General features: G+C 37.3%; 2 protein-coding genes across 8 annotated transcripts in view; one reads left to right on the top strand and one right to left on the bottom strand.

The window, feature by feature from the left end:
* LOC106081582 (ras guanine nucleotide exchange factor R) overlaps nt 1–23,267 on the bottom strand; it is a 153,255-nt gene that overhangs the window by 100,298 nt on the left and 29,690 nt on the right. For 3 of the 4 annotated variants that reach the window (XM_059363642.1, XM_059363644.1, XM_013243637.2), the window contains exons 2-5: nt 19,351–20,493; nt 18,301–18,541; nt 15,803–15,916; nt 8,962–9,426 (exon numbers count right to left, since the gene is read on the bottom strand). In XM_059363642.1, coding sequence (XP_059219625.1) covers nt 8,962–9,426; nt 15,803–15,916; nt 18,301–18,541; nt 19,351–20,048 — 1,518 coding nt within the window. In that variant the 5' untranslated portion in view covers nt 20,049–20,493. The remainder of the gene's footprint in view (nt 1–8,961; nt 9,427–15,802; nt 15,917–18,300; nt 18,542–19,350; nt 20,494–23,267) is intronic. The other variant, XM_059363643.1, reaches the window with a different exon arrangement.
* The window catches only part of LOC106081583 (uncharacterized), a 34,286-nt gene continuing 26,929 nt past the window's right edge, over nt 15,911–23,267 (top strand). For 2 of the 4 annotated variants that reach the window (XM_059363645.1, XM_059363647.1), the window contains exons 1-2: nt 15,911–16,541; nt 16,608–18,134. In XM_059363645.1, the coding sequence (XP_059219628.1) occupies nt 16,276–16,541; nt 16,608–18,134 (1,793 nt within the window). In that variant the 5' untranslated portion in view covers nt 15,911–16,275. Of the gene's footprint in view, nt 16,542–16,607; nt 18,257–23,267 lie in introns of those variants that run through there. The other 2 variants (XM_013243642.2, XM_013243641.2) reach the window with 2 other exon arrangements.

Below are 23,267 nucleotides of genomic sequence, written 5' to 3'. Positions count from 1 at the left end.
TCTTCCAGCAGATACGCAGTCATATCGAGACTATATGAGAAGTATTTGGAAGAAGAGTAAAAATCTGTTTACATTTGAGACGCATTTTATATGACTGAACAGCCCAGGTAATAAAACCCCCTAAAACATGTATAGACTAATCGACATAGTTTCGGATTTGAGTCATTAGTTACTGAAAAGAGACCAAATCGGATCCATTTAAATCGATTTTGCGATTTGACTTTATAATCCCATTTTAAGATTTTTTGGTAATTAAATAAATACCTCCAGGTTTCATATAATATATGTAAATGAACATTTCATTAAGGAACAATGGCAAACTTGATAAAATGTATAGAATAGTTTTTTTTCACTTTAATCCCAATTGTTTTAAATGGATTTTCCATTGGCTCCGAATGCACTAAATGGCCCATTTCAGCGACATAAAAGATTAACCCAACTAACATTATTTTTATATTGTCTTTCGACTACAACACAACACAGCTGATTACCTAGTAAACCTCATGAAAAAATGTTGCCGTGATTCAATGGTTGACAAGTAAACATTACCTACCTTTATTTCATTTGTATTGGTAGTGTCATGAAAATCCATTTGTAAATACATTTCGACCCAATTGTCATTAGATCATCCTTCTGGTGGGATGAACTCACTTTGGTGATTAGTGTGGATTGATCAATGAAAAATGCATCTTATTCTAAACCGTTTGTTGTTGTTGTTGTTGATTGTGGTGCAGTTGGTTTCAAACACTGTCATACCGTTCATGAAAGCGTGTTCTGTGTTCTGTGTTTTGTTTCTTTCTTTTTCTTCTGTCAGAAGCACTCATTTCATCACTTCGTTTGTCACTTCATTTTCCTCGTTGTCGTCATTTAACGCGCCGAGATTTATTGGCCAGAGAGTCACAACCAACCGTTTCCTGGTAATTTTTGTCTTTTATTAAACCGGCTTTAGTCAAGAGTGAGTGTTTATTTGTTTGTTCGTTTGGTGGTGCTGGTGGTTTCTTTCTTCAGCTTATAGTGAATATAGAATTTTTTTGTTGCTGAGATTGTTTGTTTAACTTAAACGTACATGGATGGACGACAACGATGACGACGACGACGACAGGTTTGCATAAATCTTTAAGTTTGCTGTTATGTTGAATGAACGATTGCTGTATTATTATTGTTGTTGTTGTCATTGCATTTCGACAAGTGCACTTTTACAGCTTCTCCCAAGAGAAAAAGGTTGCGCTGACTCTTTCATGTATACACACACACACAGAGGCACCCACCATATACGCATGGCGCAAACAAAGAACGAAACATGTTCGTTTATCTGTCAAAGTACTCTGTTACAGATATGAGAGAGCCACCACCCTTTACCAATAACATCTCCCCATATCGATGAGGCCACTTTGTAAATATTTCAACTGCAAGTCATACTCTTGGGTAAAACATTCAGAGGCGTCTGGCTGACTGACTAAATGACCGAAGGTAACCATTTTCGTACATAATGAATGCAAAGCGAAGAAAAACAAGATTTTTGTTGTACTGGTACTTATTTTCGAAGAAATTAGCAACAACAAAAACAGGTAGAAGAAAACAAAATGTTTCGATGTCAATACTCGATGTCGATGTCGTTACCAATCCAAACACTTTTCACTGACCTCAATTGGAGGCTTGGTGAGGGCCTGGCCATTGGCTTTCTGTTGTTTTGCAAAGTACTTTTTGCCATAATGGTCGTTTCGCAAACTGTCCAAACTCATATGAGTGGTGGCAAATACATGACCATCGAATTGTAAGAACAACTTAATAGAGTTGCATTGTGCTAATAGTGGTTGATTACACTATTCAACAAAATTGAAGCAAAGAAACTGTGCCACCTAGAACTGCAAATGCAAATTTGCCCATGAACATTTCATTATGAAACAGGGGAAAACTTCCCACATATCAATGAGTGCTGTCCGATTCAGGTTTAAGCTCCTTTTCATAATCGAGTCCGACACCTCTCGGGGGAGAAGTTTTTACATTGCAAAGTACCTCACAAATGTCGTACGCTGAAAAATGTTCTGATGTTCTTGCCAGGATTCGAACCCAGGCGTCATAGGCGGACATGCTGACCTCTGATTTTTGACCGATAGCGCGTACTTATAACTGGTTGGTAGTTCTAATATGAAGCTCCCAAAAAAAAAAAAATCCAATCTACGACCCTGGTTGTCATATAGACCGATCTGCCTACTTAGGGTCTTAAGCCCAAAACAGTCGCATTTTCTACCCGATTTCGCTAAAAATTTGGAACAGTTAGTTTTACTAGGACCCTCAACATTCGAACTGAATTTGGTCAAAATTGGACTTTATTTGAATATAGTTGCCATAAAAACCGATCTACCAATTTTTATTACCAAATTTCGCTAAAATTTAAAACATAGAGATGCACTAGGCCGCACGATATCTGAAACGAGTATGGTCCATATCCGGCAGTATTTAGATATAGCTGTCATAAAGACCGCTCTGCTGACTTAGGGTTTTAAGCCTTTAAAAGCCTCATTTACAAACCGATTTCGGTGCAATTTAGAACAGTGTCATGGACTTGACCGAACCGGATAAAGCTCTATAATATCTTAAGTCCATAAAAGGAGCATTTATTACCCGATTTCTTTAAAATTTGTAAAATGGAGTTGAATTAGGTCATATAATATCCGAACCAACTATGGTTCACATCACATTATATTAAGATATAGCTGCCATATAGACCGATTTAGCGCATTTACTACAACGATTTCACTCAAATTTACTACATTGAGGTGGACAAGGCCGTCCAATACCTTATCCAAATATGGTCCAATATCTGAACCGAACCATTCTGAAATAAAGCTCCGTATAGATTGATCTGCCTACTTTGGGTCTTACGGCCATAAAAGTCTTTTTTGCTACCCGATTTCACTGAAACTGTGTAACTGTGATTTGTATAAGACTTCTCGGCACCTGAACCAAATATGATTTAGAAGAGTTAAAATAAAACCCCATGGTGGTGGGTCCCCAGAGTTCGGCATGGCCGGACTCAATGCCTTTTCACTTGTTATCTTTCAACAATGATATTTTATTGGAAACTAATGCCCATCAAAATGTTAAATGCAGTTACTTCATAAGCCCTTGACAAAACTTTGTGCGGCAAAGTGTTGTAGTCCAACCAAGTCACACGGTTTCAGTGGCATTACTTAATCTACCCTGATTTTTTTTTGTGCAAAAAAATCAAAACGAGTAACTCTACACCAACAGGTCGAAGAAATTTACTGGACTTTGCTAACCGTGTCAGTGGAAATCAGATCGAATTGACCAGTTTTAAAGTTTTTTCCCCTCGCTCTCGCAGTGTGGTTGATATTGCGAAACTTCGTCACAGTATTCAAGCAAAGTGGTGAAGGCAATGGCACAGGTATCAGTCACCAGCAACACGACCAGATTTACGCATGCTTCAGTTACGCACATCTATCCATCCAACAATCTGTGGAGCTCTGTGGGCAGATATGAAAATAATATCGTCATAATGTTGGTCAAATGTTGTCATACTTCAAGCATGGATGGCTTCATTTGTTCTCCGAGCTGGATATTGTCATAGATCTAGCCGCATTCTGGTATATTTGCAAAGTGATTCTCTGACAAACACACAAGACTCACTTTCCTTTAGCACTGTAAAAGGTAAATCGCTTGAAGTTCTAAGCTCTACCAATGAGGAAGCGAGTAGAGGGGCCAGAGGGCTGTTTTAATTTCAATGAAGATAATTATCGTGGAGAAAAGTTTTACATCAATGACTAAACCAAAATAAACATTTGCCAGAATGAATCATTTCTCGCTGAGAATGCTGGGAATCTGAGAGTTTAGATGCCTGTTTGTCAGCCAGCCACCAACTTTATTGATTCATTGCAGGCTTATTTCACAAACCAAAATGACAACCATATGCTATTCGCAACGTGTTAGGCCAACGTTGCGGCAGCAATTAATTAACACCAGATTTTAAGTCTGTTTTTCGGGTGGGTTGTTACACGTTGACGAAACCATCTCAAATGCACAGAAAACAGATGTATTTGCTAAATTGATGCATAGAACCCCCTCAAAATCATGAGGAAGTGGAAGAAACTAAAGCCTTTGCTAATACTGCGTCTTTTGAGGGTTAAAAAACCTAAAAATCAGATTTGATTTTGTTGGATATGACAGTTAAGTTTCCTTGTCCGTCTTTGAGTTTAGCAGGCTTTCAAAATGTTCTGTTTCTCTCTGTCTTTCATTTCTCATCAATCGTACAATGTATGCCTGCATCTCCAACCCAATATTGACACATTATTTAAAATTCACCTTGCACTTCAATTTTCCTGTTTTCGTATTCCCCATAGTCATGTCCTTTTTATAAATTGCAAACCGCAGGTGCTTTTTCGTTTTTTTCCTTTTAGGCGGCAGGAAAACATAAATCCTCTGTCATTAAGATATTGTCCCAATATCTGTCCGTCCGTCCCTGCGTTCCCAAAACCCATTTCGTGTTAGCAAAGCAGGGTGATGGAAACCTCATGTTAAGGTATGACATTACAAGCCTGTGAAACAATTTAAAGTCGTTGTCGTTGCAGCACAACACTGCGTGCAAGAGAGCCAATGCAATGCAAGAGTCCCGAAAACAGGAATCCCTGATGATTGAAATTCAAAACACAAAACTCTCAGATTGCTGGGCGCTCAGGTCTATCGATGCCGGATGATGGCTTTCAAGGTGGGGGGGGGGGGGTCGATCGATATATCAGCAGATAAACATTTTCAAGAGTAGTGTAGTGTTTGTTTTCTTTTTCCTTTTTGTTATTTTAAAGCCTTTGTAAATGTGTGAGTGTGTGTGTGTGTGTTTTAAAGCCATAGTGATTTATTTGTTTAGGCAGGCGGCAGGTAGATAGGTTCGTCTTGATTCGTATCATATAAGCAACGCACTCTCTTTTGGGGAGTTAGTAAAAATGCACTCGGATTCTCTTGCTGGTATTTTTTTTTTGTATTATTTTTAAATTCGGCCTGTTGGCCTTTGCAGATCTTATTACCGTTTTATTATCTTTGGCACTGAAACTTGTCTTACTGGTATTGTATTTCACAAAAACAAATGTTAAACACCAAGAAATTTTGGAATTTCTTAGATTTCGCAATTAAAACGAAATCCATTGCAATTCTTTTAAACGAACCAGACAGTTTATTCTTTTATTTTTGTTCTTTTAGGGGTTTCATTTGCTTTGCAGCAGGTCTCGAATTGCCTAAAAAGGGCCACAAACAAAGGCAGACATAAAATTGCACTAAAACACAACGACACTATGTCACCGTGGCTGGTCTCACATTCATATGTCACCTTTGAATTTCTTTTGCATTCTTTTGTTATGCTTTTTGTTTTTCAAAACATTTTCTTTTTTTTTGTTGAACAATTTTTTCAAACTTTGATGGCCTCTTTGGAGGTTAAGGCGAGTAGGTCTTCTTTTGTATTTGCAATAATTGAATATACAATTTTTTTTAAATTTCACTTTTTTGCCGTTATGCTTGCCTGATTTCAAAACTCACAAACATTTACCGCGTTACCTTACCGCGCATGCGCACCTGATCATCACTCAACAGACACTTTTCAAATTCTCCAAGCCAACTGAAACAAGCGAGACTCTGAGTAGGTAAACAATGCAAAATAGAGCTCACAGCGAGCCCCAACGGTTTGATGTGTGTGTCGTAAAACCGGCTTTCATACACAGAAAAAAATATAATGAAATTTTTTTTCAAATAAATTTCGAAATACAAATTTTTTCAATTAAAAATGTAATTAAATCAATAATTTTTTAATTGAACTCGAATTTTCTTCAAATACGATCGTGGTTGAAATTATGGCAATTTTCAATTAAAAAATTTATTGAATCAATATTTTTTTTAATTAAATTCGGATTTTTTTAAGTACGATCGTTTTTAAAATGTTGATAATTTTCAACTAAAAAATTGATCCAATCAATCATTTTTTAATTGAATCTGAACTTTCAATTAAATTTAATTGAATCTAAAAAAATTTATATATATAAAATGTAACTGAAAATATAATCTTTTTCAATTAAATAATAACGACCAAGAACAATTCTCTCCTTTTTATACGATGGGGGTATACTAATTTCGTCATTCTGTTTGTAAATCCTCGAAATATTCGTCTAAGACCCCATAAAGCCATGTCCGTCTGTCTGTCGAAAGCACGCTTACTTTCGAAGGAGTAAAGCTAGGCGCTTGAAATTTTGCACAAATACTTCTTATTAGTGTAGGTTAGTTGGGATTGTAGATGGGCCAAATCGGTCGATGGTTTGATATAGCTGCCATATAAATCGATCTTTGATCTTGACTTCTTGAGCATCTAGAGGGCGCAATTCTCGTCCGATTTGACTGAAATTGCACGTTGTGTTTTGGCATCACTTCCAACAATTGTGCTAAGTATAGTTAAAATCTGTTCATAACTTGGTATAGCTGTCATATAAACCGATCATGGATCTTGACTTCTTGAGACTCTAGAGGGCGCAATTCTCATCCGATTTGAAGGAAATTTTGTACAACGGCTTCTCCCATGACCTTCAACATACGTGTTCAATATGGTCTGAATCAATCTATAGCTTGATGCAGCTCCCATATAAATCGATCTCCCGATTTTGCTTCTTGAGCCCCTACAAGGCGCAATTCTTATCCGAGTGGACTGAAATATTACACAATGACATCAATAGAATTGAAGAACGAATCGATTGATAATATGAAAAAAAAATGTTAATGGTTTAGGCAGTAAGTTATTTCAATAAATTTTTAGTGGAATCGGAAACTTTTTTAGTCCCGACAGCACTGTTGACGGTCCGTTTTTGAAAAAGTCGAGCCGCTTAAAATTTTAATAAATACTCTTTGTATATAAAAGATAAAACTTCCCTTATCTTTCGACTAACTTTTTAAATTTCTAGACGCAATTCTAGTCCTATAAATGATCGAAATTTGCATTTTAATGGCACAACGGCTTCTTCAGCATCGATCTAATCATAGCATATTCTAGATAAATGTTTTTCTATTTGGTTTACTTCCCCAATGCATGTAATTCATAAAGTGACTGCCTCGCCAGTCTTTCTTTTATAATTCAGAAAACCAAATTTTCCGTTTCATTTTTGGAAAAAACGCCGGAGGTGTTTTGTTTCTAAGGAGTGGTCATGGACCCAAACTTAAACCTCAAATTCATGCTCTAGGAGTTTTACATACACATATGAACCATGTTGTATCGAAATCGAGGGTGTGCCCTATACAGCGTACTTTTCGCAAAAATTTTAATATAACATTTGAATATTTTTAATTAGATCAATTCAATCATTAATTGGAAATTTCAAAAATTTTCAATAATTTTTTTTATTGAATATATAATTTTTTTAGTTTAAAAAATTTCAATCCATACATTCATTAACTGTGATTGATATTATTTTTTAAATTAAAAAATTAATTGGAAATTTCAATAATTTTTTTTCTTGAATATACAATTTTATTAATTGAAAAAAATTTCAATCACCTTATTCATTGTCGTGATTGAAGCAGCTTCAATTAAAAAATTATTTGGAAAAATTAATTTCGTGATTGAAACCAATTTTTTTTCTGTGTAGGTTCGATTGCAACATCAAACTGTCATACACTATGCCTTTAACAACAAGACAAGTCAATACAACACAGGCGAGCAAATGCTGAAGGTAAATGGGCCCATTAGGGGGTAGAATGCAAGTGAGAGTGCGAGAATGAGGGAGGACAATGTCACTTAATCAATTTACAATGTAAGAGATATTTTAATTTTGCAGTGCCTCGAAATAAAAATGGTGTAAAATGTATTCATCAAAAGAAGCTGCTTAGCTTACAATCGATTGAAGAAATGCCTTGTAGTTCAAATAATACTTTTGAGCATGATAATAATCTTACATAGAGTAGTATTATCTTTATTTATCAATTCGTTATGTCGTCAACCGGAAAATATAAAACAAACATTTGAGATTCCGTAAATAAATCATATATCAAATGTAGAAGACAATATAGAATCAAGTGAAGAAATACATGGTAGTTCAAATACTACTGCGAATCCTACTTTTAAGATGATTATTAATCATACATGGTACAATTAAGAGGTAGGGTCATTAACACAACAACAAAAATCTACCCCAAACGAAACTAGCTTGAGTGGCAAATCCCGTAAATTGAAATGTCAAAGTAGTTTAAGAAATATACTTTGTTTTACAACTTATATATTTTCGCCATTATAACACTATTTTGTTTCTTATGTGTGGAATATCGGATCAAGTAGAACATCCTTTCAAGATTTTAGAAAAATATTACAGTTGTGATAGCAAGCCTTTGACATTTAGATTTACTGCAAAATCAAAACAAAAATAAAGAAAATTGTACTCAGCTGTTCGCATGACTTCACCTTATTAGTGCATCCTGATAATCATATATCAAATTTAGAACGCTATATGGAATCAAGAGAAGAAATGGTTTGTGGTTTTAAGATTATTGCGCCTATTGTAACGTCTTCCAAAGAAGATAATTTGTTATATCGTATCCTCTGCGGTGATACTGAAAATAATCCTAAAGCACAAGCAGAAAGCAGGTAACTAATTAAAGAATTATATTCATATAGTCATGATTCCCATGAAAATATGAGACTAAATTTAAAACTCAGTTTACCACCCCCTGCAGAAATATTGTCATGGCGCTCGTGCAAAATAGCTGCAGATAGTTTTCATGAAAATGCTTCAAATATCTTATAAGAAAAAATCGTAAAAAAAAAATCGTTTTAAACAAAATTTGCGGTATTTGTATTGTAACTGGGGTTTAAGATTATTTCAGAGTGTTAACTTTAAAATTGCACTACTCGAACCTTCTACTTTCAACTTTCTCTTATAATTCACTTGGTTTTTATTATTTATTTAACTTCTTACAACTTACCTCATTTGAGTTTTCGATTTTTTCCTTAGAGGAAGTCTCCTCTTGATTGGTTTTGTTGGTTTGCTTGGAAAGTTCTTCCTTGTTCTCTGCCGCCACGGCAGCAGAGTCGTCATCGCCTGGATTTGGCGATTTTTGTTGATTTGATTGTGGCTCCTGCTGTTTTGTGGGTTGTGGCGATTTGGCTATGCCAGCGTCATTGCCACAAGACGAGGCAGGAGCTGCTTGGTTTGCATTATTATCTGTAGTTGTATTTTTGTTATTATTATTAACATTGTTATTGTTGTTGTTGCTGTTATTATTACTATTCTTTGGTTTTTTATTTAAATTAAGCGTCGTCGTTTTGTTCGTTGAATTGTTTTGATTAGTGGTCGTTGCATTTCTGCTGGTATTCTTGGAGTTTTGTAGAGTTTGTAAATCCTTTTTTAATTGCCCAATGTTGCGTTCTTTGGTTTTTATTTCCTCTAGCTGTAAACCAAAAAACGGCAGAGAAGGAAGAGAAGAGAAACAATAGAAAAAAAGCAATGCATTAATTTTTTTTATTTCGTTCATTATACAAAAAAATATGATACAGATGAACAAACGCTCATTTATATGAAGTTAAGTACATGTCTAGATATTGAAATCGAGAGGTTTTTTCTTATTCTTCTTCTTCTTCTTTTCGTAATATGACCGGCGGCAAAGAAAAAAAAAATATAAAACAAAATGCCGCATAAACATAAATGTTTAAGGCCAGACAGACAGACATACGGGCCATCAAGAAACAAACCACAGCGAATGCTTGCAGTTCAGTGTTGGCAAATTGGCCAAAATTAAAAATTTAATGAAGCTTTGTAGAGATCTTTTTTGGTTAACTTTGCGATAATTTTTCTTTAAAAAAATTAGACGAACAGAAAACAATCACTCGAATTTGATTGATAAACCGTCTTCTTACCCTTCCCCAATTCAGGATGTTATAACTTGGTGCATTTGTTTGTAACCGCCAAAAGGAAGAGCGATGGACCCATTGATGTGATGTGTATACCAATTGACTTGGAATCACTTTGTGATTGATTTAGCCATGTCCATCTGTCTGTCCGCCCAAGTTAATTTGTGTAAAAAGTACAGATCGAAATGTTCATCTTTCCACCTTTTTGGCAAAAAGGCAAAGCCTATTGAAACTGGAAAAAGTCGATTCAGATTTAGATATATCAACAGATTTTAATTTTGAGTAATATAACATTCCATACCAATCATCATGCAAATCCGTTGAAAATTCTAATATCTTTGACCTAATAAGTGCCAATCAGGCGAATTCTATATTTGTGGAAGCTATATCTTAATCTGAACCGGTTTTTACCAAAATTTGTAGCGTTTGTCTTTGAGCTAAAAAAGTGATATTTGCAAATTTTCATGATGATTGGATATCAAATGAAATCTTCACCTTATTTGCACAAAAAAACGACGGACGGATTATCAGCAATGAAAGGATATGCGGACAAATAGACTTGGCGAAACCGAATTAGCAGACATTTCTGAGTCCAATTACATTTTTTATCACAACCACTGCAGTAGTGTAGTGTACAGTTTGGGGTTTTGCAATAAAGTCCATATAAATGTAGACTTGGTTTCTCAATTTCATACTACAATAGAACCTAAATGCCTTATAAAGCACTACATGCAATTTTGGAAATCGTGGCGGCGCTGTTTATCGTTAAGTGATCGCCATAATATTTCGTATTTTGCTTATTGGGATCAAAAGGGAAAAAAATTGGAGGGTATGCGTTTCTCTATTCGAAAAAAAAATGTATTTTATAGCATGGGACGTTCTAATGTATGGTCCGATTTTAACTTCAAAAGCCTTAGACGAACAGAAAACAATCACTCGAATTTGATTGATAAACCGTCTTCTTACCCTTCCCCAATACAGGATGTTATAACTTGGTGCATTTGTTTGTAACCGCCAAAAGGAAGAGCGATGGACCCATTGATGTGATATGTATACCGATTGACTTGGAATCACTTTGTGATTGATTTAGCCATGTCCATCTGTCTGTCCGCCCAAGTTAATTTGTGTAAAAAGTACGTATTTCTAACAGATTTTTCTTTTATGGCTGCGACTATGTGTACCGATTGAAGTCGAAATCGGTTCAGATTTATATATAGTTCCCCTATATATTTTAGCGCGATTTTGACTAATGCTGCAAAATTTGGTCATTCGTTAACCAATCCTCTCAACTACGGTTTCTCTTATGACACTTGAGATCACTGTCGAATTTCATAGAACTCGGTTCAGATTTCGATACAGCTCCCATTTTCACATTTAAGGCCTTTGCAAGCACATTTATCACCCGATCCTCCCAAACTATGTACGGATTTTGGTCGAAAAGCTACATTTCAAATTTAAGCAAATTTTAATTTTGGCGAGATAGCTTGCATATGCCATACCCCGCGTAGCGCAGAGGTAAGCATGTCCGCGCAGGAATTCGGTTCAGATTGAGATAAAGCTCTCATATGAAATGCCATTTTTAGGTCCTTTGTAAACGCATTTATCATCCGATCCTCTCAAGCCATGTTCGGATTTAGGTCGAAAAGCTACATTTCAAATTTAAGCATACCGCGCGTAGCGCTTGATGCTGAACGCCTATATTCGAATCCTGGCAAGAACATCAGAAAAAAATTTCTGATTATCCCAACTTAATGGGCCGACATTAGTGAGGTACTACGCCATGCCAAAACTTCTCCTTAAGAGGTATTGCACTGCGCCACGCCTTTCAGACTCGGCTATAAAAGGGAGTTCTTTTATATTCAGCTTAAACTTTATCCGGACACCACTCGTTGATATGTGAGAAATTTGCCCCGGTTCCTTTGGAATATTTCTTCCATACCCTATGTGGTGTAGGGTAGCTAAAGATCCTCTTTGCCCGCCTTAAGCTCGTCTTTACTGGGTTTTCTTAAATTGAAGAATCCTGCCCAAAGTCCCAATTACTACCGATGATTAATATATTAACATAGTTCATTGCAACCAATTTATGAAAGAAGTTCTTCTTTATTTTTTGCTTCATTAGGTTATGACGAAAATCTTCTACTTTAAAATGTTTGCGTTTGTATTAGTAACGACATTCTCCCAAGTCATGTTTATGCTGCTCATGCTTTGCTATTCAAGACATGGGAGCAGTGCAAATATTGAGAAGTGAGAGTCATGCAGTGTGCAGTCACTAACACTAGCAACAATAACTATTGACCAACCTTGCTTTGGTAAGACATAAGCAAGTGGTGAACTAACCCACAGTTGATTACTTTGATAATCGCTTTTAATGGTGTGATAGATTTGAATTCAATTACTTCAGCTCAAGCCACAAATTCTCACAGAGAATGGTCGCTGGAGCGAATGTCTACGTTAAAAAGAAACAATTGAAGACGGGATAAAGTTGGGCAAAGCCGACTTTTTGAGAATCTACACCACAGTGGTTAGACGGGCTAAGTCGTCGACATTTGTTTAAATTCGAAATGAAGAATTTCGATCAAAATCCGTATAATTTGTCAAACTTTCTTGCCAAAATGGTAAAAAATAGTCAAATTATTGGAGCATTAGTCACAATCGTACGAAAATATATATGGCAGTAACATATATCCAAATCTGAACCCATTTCGACCAAAATCGGTGCAGGGTTTAAAAGTCATAAAATAAGACATTGGGCAAAATTTTGCAATCTGTAAAGAAAAACGCTGACAAAAGCTCTAAAAATAATAAGTAAAAGCGTGCTAAGTTCGGCCGGGCCGAATCTTATATACCCTTCACCATGGATCGCATTTGTCAAGTTCTTTGAATGACATTTTCAAATAGAAAAACATCAGTCAAAGAAAAACACCACCTCCAAAATTTCAGTATATATACCGATTTAGACCATACTTCGAACAGTTGTTGAAAGTCATACCAAAACGACATACGCAAAATTTAAACCATGTTGGATAAGAATGGCGCCCTCTAGAATCCCAAGAAGTCTAATCGGGAGATCGGTTTATATGGCTGCTATAACAGGATATGAACTAATTTAGACCATAATTGACACAGATGTTGGAAGTCAAAACAAAACACTTCACGCAAAATTTCGACTTAATCGAATAAGAATTGCGCCCCTAGAAGCTCAAGAAGTCAAGACCCAAGATCGGTTTATATGACAGCTATATTAGGTTATGAACCGATTTAAACCATACATGCACAGTTTTTAAAAGTCATAACGAAACACGTCATGCAAAATTTCAGTAAAATCGGATAGGAATTGCGCCCTCTAGAGGCTCAAGAAGTCTAATAGGGAGATCGATTTATATGGCGGCTATATTTGGTTATTGACTGATTTAGACCATACTTAGCACAATTGTTGGAAGTCATACCAAAACACCACGTGCAAAATTTCAGCCAAATCGGACGAGAATTGCGCGCTTTAGAGGCTCAAAAATTCAAGACCCAAGATCGGTTTATATGGCAGCTATATCAAAACATGTGTGTCCTAAATTTAAAGACGATCGAATGAAACCTGTCCACAAATTAAAATGGACAGAGGCAGGCGGATAAGGCTTAATCAAATCTTAAAGTGATTTCCAGTCGATCCGTATGCTTTTCTATGGGTCTACCTCGCTTTCTTGTGGGTGCTACAAACAAATTCACCAAGTTGTAATACCCTGTGCCACAAAAAATGTTGCAAGCCACTAAAACCAAGTCGACTAAAACTTTTAAACATCCTTGATAATCATTTGAACTTTCTAAATGTGTACCAAATTTGGTACAATCCCAAAACTCAATTACCCATCTTTGTTGGTGTGAACTTTTCTGACTTACCAATAATCCGCAACAGCAAAAATAAAAATAAAACCGACCCATTTTTTAAAACTTTGATTAAAGGCACCTTTGATGTCATACCAATCCTCGCTCGATGTGCGACATTAAGGATCGCTTACTGAGTAAATTAGAAAAGAAAAATAGAATTTGTTTTTTAATTTGCCCTCACTCTGCAGTTCAACGAACCCGCAGACATGTCTCTCCCGACTGTGAGACTTATGATTTATAATTTCACAAATCTCGTCCTGTTACACCTTTAGAAAATTACCCACCAATTTAATTCTGTGTGATACAACAGACAAAAAAGGATGAAACATTTTTTAGCCGTAGGTCTTTAGAAAATTGCTCTTCATTCATAATTTTCTGAAGCATTTACACGATAGCATTTTTGCAAGCGTCCTCCTCCTGTTCTGTTCAGGCAAAAAATAAACCGGCCCTTAACACTGGGAACCAGTTCACTTCTTGCCTGAACGTTCAATCGTTGCCTGAACGCCAATGACTTGTGTGAGTCACCAGAAGCATGCAACTGAACATAACGTTGCAGACTTCACTGGCAACATAATAAAATCATTTTCTCACGTTTGGTTTTGGGATTTTATGGGTCTGCTGTGTAGCTATGGACAACGTGGCCGGCATACGATCGACCTCATGTTGTTTGCATTTTGCCCACTTGCAAACATTGTTCAATGAATTGACCACAAATTCATAGTTGAAGGAGGACAGGACCTCTAAACCATGGAGTCAAATAACACAAATTGCATAAGGCATGCGTAGTGCACAGTAAAAAACCAAAGCTTGGATTTCTTAGGAAAACTGGCAACACCAAAGAAACAAATCGAATTTCCTCTGAAAATCTAAATTTAATGAAATTTTCAATAGAGGCGAAATATCACCCAAATGAGAAGCAAATTTCAGCGAATTTTATTAAATTTTCACCAAATTCTTCATAATATCAATTTTGGACCAAATTAAGTAATAGGTTCTAAATTCGGTAACTTTTCTAGAATTTGATTTATCTCAAAATCCAAATTCAAAAAAATTTTTTAAGAGAAAAATCAAAATGTTGGCCCCTCACGTAGCAACATTTTATTGGGGGGAGCGCCCCATTCCATAACCGCATCTCACGGACATATAGACCAATCAGAACAATGTGGCACTCAACGTTTTTGGGAGTAAAATAGGAATCTGACTTGAATGACCTGCGAATGACAAACTTGGCACTAATTTCTAGCGGGATACGAATCAGTCATCAAAATTTGGATGCCAAACATAGTGGGAGAGAGAAGCACGAATCTAACATTCAAATATTGGTCAAGTAACTGGGGGGAATGCCCCATCCCATCGAGCAAACTCAAGCGAAAGGAATTTTTTTTAATATAATGCTTGACACCCGAGGGCACCGGGTTAGCATGTCCGTATTTGACGCTGAACACCTGGGTTCAAAAAACATCAGAAGAAATGTTTAATGGTCAACATATTCTCTAAGTGCTGGCGAGGTAATCAGTCCCGAAAACTACTCTTCTAGGTGGTGCCGCTCTGCAGCAAGCCGTTCGAACTCCGCAATAAAATGATCTTTGAGCAGCACTCATTGGTAGAAGAGAAGTTTTCCCGCTGTTCCATTATGAAACTGTCATGGCCAAATTTGCATTTCCACAAATCCAGACCCAAATTTAAAACAAAGTGTCTATGGGCCGTCCCACCCTAAAACTCCAAAATGGACATGTTGAATAAGGCGCTGTCTATTGGGTCGGGTCCACTTGTTACCCATAAAAATTTAATGTGAACGAGGTTCCCAACATAGTAAAATTTCTACAAAATTTTCAAAATAAAAGAAATTGACAACATTTTCTATGAAAAAGACACAACATTTTTTTTACAAAATCATTTTTTTACTAAAAATTTGTATGAATTCAAAATTTTGACAATACATTGTGCGAAACTCAATTCAACCATATATTGGAGAATTTTTCATTCCATGTGACACTATCTTCGCTGCTTCCTCAACATTTTCTTATTACCACTTACCAATCGTGAAATTTCATTTTTGGCAGATTTCTGTATTTGAGTCAATCGGATTTCATAAGAATCTTTTAATTCGCGTATATCAGCTGCTTTTCGTCTATCAGCGTCGCAATTAATCTGCAAAAGAGAACGGGCGTATCCCGGAACCCATCACTGACAATTCCAATAAGGTGGGTGTGAAAGGATGGAACAACACTTGGCAAACATTGCACATACCAATCACAGGGGCAACAACAACAAACAAAACGGCACAAGGACACAAGAAATGTGGGCAGGCATGCAAATATTGGTGTTAGTAGGACACAGGAGAGAGCATTAGTACAGCCAAAGTATCTGCGATATGACTACAGTGATACGTAGTCAGAAGCATAATAGAGATAAAAACTCAAAGATAAGACTGAGAAGTTCCTTCTACGAGAGGGTTATATAAACCTCGGTATGTCTTGCATGGACTTTAGTAGAGTGCGGAGTTCAATATGAGACATTGGATTAAATGTTTGATTTTCAGTATCCTTTGCATAGCAGGAGCACAGGCCCCAAAAACTAATCTTACAACAATTGTTGCAAATCAGTCATGGATACGTCCGAATCGGTATTTACTTATGGAATACACCAAAGGGCTGTTCTGCAACTCCCATCTCAAGGTAGTCCACGTCCATTGGCCAAACAAGTGTTCGTACAGTTATTGTAACAATATCTTGAGAGAGTTCAGCGAATGTGGTCTATCCCAAGTGGTCTTGAGGTATGATGTCTTAACTGCTTCCAAAGGTTTTTGCTATTCAAAGGTTTTTGTTTTGAATTTCCACAGAAGTAAAACCCTATCATCATCCTCTTCTCTGGAGAAACTCAAGGACGATGGTATTCTACTCTATCTGGTTTTGATTCTTTCTGATGCCACACAAACTGTGGATCTGAGCTTCATGCGCAAGAAGTCTGCTGCCAAGCATTTGACCAACATCTTATTGGTAATCCTAGATGCTGCAGCAGTGAGTGAAAAGTGGTTGAGATGCATCTTTGAAATGTTTTGGAATATGTGGATTCTCAATGTAGCAATCATCTATGCAGAGCATGGGTACCATCAAATTATCATCCATCGTTATGATCCCTTTGCTGACGAACTTATTCGGAAAACACTCGAAAGAGAACAGCATGCCGGCTTGGAACAAGTCTTTCCACGCTCCATGCTCAATATGAGATTGAGGCCATTCCGCGTATGCATGTATCCCGATGAGGTGCGTTCAATATTCCAACAAAATGGCCAAGTAACGGGTGCTGATGGTATGCTGACGGCCTATATGGCAGAACGCTTGAATGCTACCATTAGCGTGAATTACATGGGAACGTATGGCAATGTCTCCATAAGCCATGACTTATGCTTCAGGGAGATTGTGGATGAAATTGACCATCTGGGAGGGAATACACGATTCCTATCTCTGGACTCTTTCTATGGGAGAGTCGAGTACACCATTGTACTGGATCGCGATGATTTGTGTGTTTTGGTTCCCAAAGCTCGCATAGCTTCGGCGTTTTGGAATTTATTGCGCCCCTTCAACTGCAGGGTTTGGAGCATGATCGTGGTAACAAAGATGTTGGTCTACATACTCTGCCGTTTGGTCTATCGCCACATCTTTGCCGGCGCCAAGTTGATGTTGCATCTGCTGGCGTGTGTTATTTCTTCACCACACGCCCACTTCATAAGACCCCCATTGTCTTCTCGTATTTTTCTGGGTGTCTGGTTGATCTTTGGGCTCTTAATATCGGCAGCATACAAAGGCAACCTCACCAGTCATCTGGTGGAGAGGGTATATTTGCCCGATGTCAACAGTTTAAGGCAGCTGGCCGAGTCCCCTTATCCCCTGGCTACCTTGCCCAGGCATGTGAAGCATATGAATCGTTATTTGAATGAAGGAAATCGGTATGAGCATCTCTTGAAGTCAAAAATTGTGACAATTCCAGATATGCAGCTTCGTAATTTGCTGGAGGATAACAACTTGAGCTACGCCTACTTGCAGAAAGCTCATATTTCCGTATTCCGTGCCAACTCTCGCAAGCATTCGATCAATGGCAAGCCCTGTTACCATGCCATGGCTCAGTGCATAGTGCCTTTCCATGCCGTCTACATTGTCCCCTATGGCTCAGCATTCCTGGGTTACATCAATCGTCTCATGAGGAATGCTCAGGAGCATGGCTATCTCAACTATTGGAATGGGCTGATGAGTGCTGCCATCAAAAGGGCAAGACGAAATGGTCTACCCCAACGTCAGCATGACGACGGAGAACCGGAAGTGTTACAATTGCTACACTTCCAGGCGGCTTTTTGCCTCTGGGCTTTTGGGTTAGTATTGGCCTTCATTGTGTTTATTTGGGAAGTACGCAAAGATTTATTTATATCAAAACAAAAATAAAGGGCGTTCATGCTTTAGTTTTAAGGGGCGAGCGGGGGTGGAGATTAGCGCAAAACACATAACAATTTAAAAAAAAAAAAATCTTGTTGCACCTACCACTTTTTTTTCTTCCAACGCCTTATTGGCTTCTTTGAGGGCATTTACTTCGTTTGTCAGTCTTTGGATTTCATAGTTAACCAGACCGCCTACAGCGGCGGCCTGTGGCAATATCTCGGCATTTGACGTTGAGTTAGTTTCACTTTTCCTGCTAGCACCGTTTTTCTTTAAATGTTCGACTACGTTCTGTAGCTTCTTCACCTCTGTCTTCCATTTTCGAGTTTCTGCTTCATTTTGAGCTCTGAGGAGAATAGAAAAATGTTGAAGAAAATTAAAGAAGGAATCGTACAAAATATTAAAAAATTTCAGTAATCAATTCCCTAAAATGTTTAAGGACAAGTATAAAGTTTTCCTATGAAAAACTCTATTCAGCCTGTTAAAAAACTTATTCATTCAGGCTGAACTAAAGTTTTCCTATAGAACGCCTTATTCAGCCAGGCTGAACTAAAGTTTTCCTATAGAAAACCTTATTCAGCCAGGCTGAATTATAGTTTTCCTATAAAAAACCTTATTCAGCCAAGCTGATTTAAAGTTTTCCCATAGAAAAACTTATTCAGCCAGGCTGAATTAAAGTTTTCCTACAGAAAACCTTATTCATCCAGGATAAATTAAAGTTTTCCTTTAGAATACCTTATTCAGCCAGACTGAACTAAAGTTTTCCTATAGAAAACCTTATTCAGCCAGACTGAACTAAAGTTTTCCTTTAGAAAACCTTATTCAGCCAGGCTGCATTAAAGTTTTGCTTTAGAAAACCTTATTCAGCCAGGCTGAATTAAAGTTTTCTTTTAGAAAACCTTATTCAACCAGGCTAAACTAAAGTTTTTCTTTAGAAAACCTTATTCAGCCAGGCTAAATTAAAGTTTTCCTTTAGAAAACCTTATTCAGCCAGGCTGAATTAAGGTTTTCTTATGGTAAATCTAGTTCAGACAGGCTGAATTAAAGTTTTTCGATAGAATTTGAATAAATTTTTTCCTATAGAAATCCATGTTCGGCTAAACTGAACTATCCAAGAGGCTATGTTAAAGTCCTGCACCAAAAATGCCTAGTTACCTTAACACTCTTACAGCTCCCCTTTCAGTGGTTAAATTGGACTTTAGTTCATTGATTTCCAAACGCAATTGCTCGGCAAGTGCATTCAATTTTTGTATGGTCTGAACATTTTCCTGAAGCTTGCGCTTGAGTCGTGGAGGAGGTGGGGCAGCAACAACTTTTGGGGCATTTGTTTCACTGGGCATGGTTTTGTTTGGTGTATGAGGTGGCAACGGAGGTTTGGCGGCAAGTTTTTCCTGTTTACCCGCAGCATTGCCACGTGGAGGCACTGAGCCTTGCTCATTGGCCACACTTTGATTTTCCTTAAGGATAAGTTTGCCTCGACAATTCAATTGAATGCCTTCTATGCGGGTACGTTTCTCCTGATTCACAGAATCTGTGACTGATGTTAGAGAAGTCGAGAGGGTTTTCTTGCGCTTCAATTTGTTTTTTGGCGAATACACCTCCTGCCATTCCTCAGGAGGGGCACATTTGCCCTTCAGCCGACCAGCGGCACTGTGTTCCTCCTGCCCCTTCATCTGATTGGTCAGATCGTAGAATTTTTGTTGCCTTTGTTTGACCATTCTGTAGTTATCGCTGATGTGTTCGGCTAGCTTGGTCATCAAATCGGCTTCCCTGCTATTGGGCCGGGCAGGCGAAGCCTTTGTGGTATTGGACGACGATATACTAGAGGTCGTTTTATTTAATTTATCTGCCATGTTCCTGGTTGTGGTAATTCATACAAACTGACTTTCCACACGAGCGGTTTGTATGAAGTTCGTTAAAGTGTGGAACGGTTTCGTCCGACCTTTGCTGTTTTTTGCTTGTCTTGCGAAAGTGTTCCACTTTCTGACTCTCTGTTAGATTTTGAAAGCTTTCCTTTTAAGCTTTTTCGCTTTTCTGTTGTCTTTGCTGTATCTTCTTTAATGTAAAAAAGATTTTAAAGCACTGGCTATGTTTTTTGGTGTGAGCACGGATTCCCGCCAGAGTGAGTCAATAATAAAATCTATTAACAAATGTTCCTTGGCTGTGCAATGTGCGCAATTCTATACAATACAATACAATATTTCCTTTTGTTTTTCAATATTGTCCGTTTCTCTTCTTATTATATATAGTTTCTGCTTCCGTATGGCACTTCGTTGGATTCTTTTGTATGACGTTTAACTGTAAGAAAAAAGGGAAAGAGAAGAAAATGAAAATAATTTAATAACGGCTGAGTATTGAATTGTCATAGTTGGGAAAGGCATAACAGCATAGTTTTAGGTGGTATTGTATTACAGCCTAAAAGTCGGCAATGTGTTTAAGTAAGAATGTAATCGTAGTGAAGTTAAATTTATATTTCTATAACATTGAAGGAAAATTAGCAACAAAATGAAGAAAACCTATGACTATAATGTATTATCATAATAACATAGAAAGTAAATTCAGCACCTGGCTTTAACATTAAAGATTAAATGTCATATGGATGGAAATATGTAGTGTGGCTCAAACATTTCTTTATTAGAAATATTTACAAAAAATCTGGAGGTAATAAAAGAAATAAAGCAAACTAAGTTCGGCCGAATCTTGGGAACTCACCACCATGGAATCTACAAAAAATTTACACAATTGAACTTAGTTGAAAGGCACATGCGTTCTTTACGTACGAACTTTCTGTCAAATTAGCTAAAACTTTAAGCTTCTTGAAGTCTTGAAGACTAATCTGGTCCAATACCGAATTTGACCATATTTACCACGGATGTTGGAAGTCATAACAGAAAACTAAGAGCAATATTTCAACCAAATCGGACAACTAAAGCTATTCCAGGGGATCAAGCTGTCAAATCGGGAGATCATTTTATATGGGAGCTATATCAGGTTATAGACCGATTTGAGCCATACTGGGCACGATTGTTGTGATTAAACCCAATCGAGTAACAATGGTGCTATTCGTAGGAACTTAACACTTGATACCAAAAAAGAGTATCAATTGCATGCTCCACTTTCGGATACCTGTTATTTAAGCCCCGTATTGCCACGGTAGGTAAATACTTTTAGTTTAGGTGGATTTTAGAGGGTGGAGCGTCAACTCAAACACTCAAAATTGAATATCACATCTGTTTTCTATTCTTAATTACCTTATTAGTTAATTAATTTAAATCCTATATTGCTATGATTGGTCTTCATATCCCATTTGGATATGGGGTACGATATATGGAGGCCGCCCCATACCAAATTTGGCATTTTAGTTTACTATAAAAGAGCAAACAAGATTTCGCTGGAATCGCCCCATCCATTTTCGAGATCTGTTGTTTAACCTCGCCTCAGTGTGGGAAAGTTAAAAATATACTGAAAATGTTTTTTTTTAATACAAACTTTTATTTTGCGTAGATATACAGACGCGATAAGATGAACAATGACAAATCGCTGTCACTGCTATTGGATGGCTTCGACTTAGTCGAGTAGTTGTGCTGAAACACGTAGATGGCGTTAAAGAAATATAGCGTTAATTAATATAATGGCAATATCATCGTGGAGGTTAAGGTATATTTGTGGCGTTATATATGTGCGATGGTTGTATACTCATAGAAAAAATCAAGCACGGTATCGGCAAAGTGGCCACATTCATTCATAAAAGTGAACAACAAGTATTTATAAACCAACAAAAGTTATATTGAACAAAACGTCCACAGCCGTTCACATTCTGACAACCTCTAGTGCACAGTTTATTTAAAGATTACAAAAAGATTTTGTATGCCAATGAGTATCGAACCTGGATTCCTTCAATCCCATTGTGTGCTCACAAACGCCTTACCACATTGCACCACGGCCGGCTATACACATACAAGGTTTTAAGAGTCATTTGAACTTAAGGTTGGTATACATACACATTTCAAAGGGATGATGTTCACCACGGTCAGTGCATGAATCAACAACGCGTGTTCACAAAGTCATCCACGCTTGTTGACAATATTTCCAACAACGCCCGTGTATGATAATAACAACGTTGGCGCATGATTTTGCAACATATTTTTCCTATCAGCTTTCTCTATAGAGTGGCAAAATGAGGGTTTTTTCACCTTTTGCTCATGAAGCCATGTTCCACGTGATGAAACATGGATGCTAAGAAAACAAAAACAGATTCGTAGAATCGTGTCACGCAGTAACATTTTTGCCATCACCTATTGCTGGGCTCTTTTCACGTAAGAAAAATATGTACAAAACCACAATACGAGTATACTGCAATTTCTAGTCGACGAACTTTTTTCAGTGCTAGCACACTATTCGGTTTGAACGACCAAGTTTAACTTCGCCCCAGAGTGGAGAAAGTTAAAAAAAAAAATATATTGAAAATGTTTTTTTATATAAAAATTTCAATTCTGCGCAGACAGACGGACGCTACATTTAAGTTGTTCTGCTGAAATACATAGATGGCATTGTAGAACTATTGTTGCTGTTGAAGAGCTGTAGATGTCGCTTCAACATCTGGCGTTTTTGAAAATTGGAGAAAGGGGAATATTGTCAATTTGGATGTTTTTTAAGTGGAGAGTTCATCGTGATGTTTTAATATTAGTCCTCAAAATCGTGACGAACACAGCCTTGAACACGTAGAACGCCAAGTTCTCAACCTTAGTCAAACTTGTCATGGGGAATTGACTTTCACTATGCTTTCTTTCGCAAATTTTCTGCCCCACCCCGTTGCATTTGCGAGCAGAACGATGTCCATCTCTCTCATCAGGTTGAGGTTTGCGCCCTCCCAGGGAGTGAGGATACTTCAAAGAGCATTTTGAGGGTATCAAAATGCTCATCGAAGCGCTGCATCAAGATGTTAGCAAAAATTTCAAAATCCGCTCGTGGAGGCCACCGTGGCGCAGAGGTTAGTATGTCCGCCTAAGACGCCGAACGCCTAGGTTCAAATCCCGGCGTGAACATCAACAAAATTTTCAGCTGTGTTTATC

Source organism: Stomoxys calcitrans, chromosome 2 (assembly GCF_963082655.1).
Source record: "Stomoxys calcitrans chromosome 2, idStoCalc2.1, whole genome shotgun sequence".
Lineage (NCBI taxonomy): Eukaryota > Metazoa > Arthropoda > Insecta > Diptera > Muscidae > Stomoxys > Stomoxys calcitrans.
This window is presented reverse-complemented; position numbering and strand designations above follow the sequence as displayed.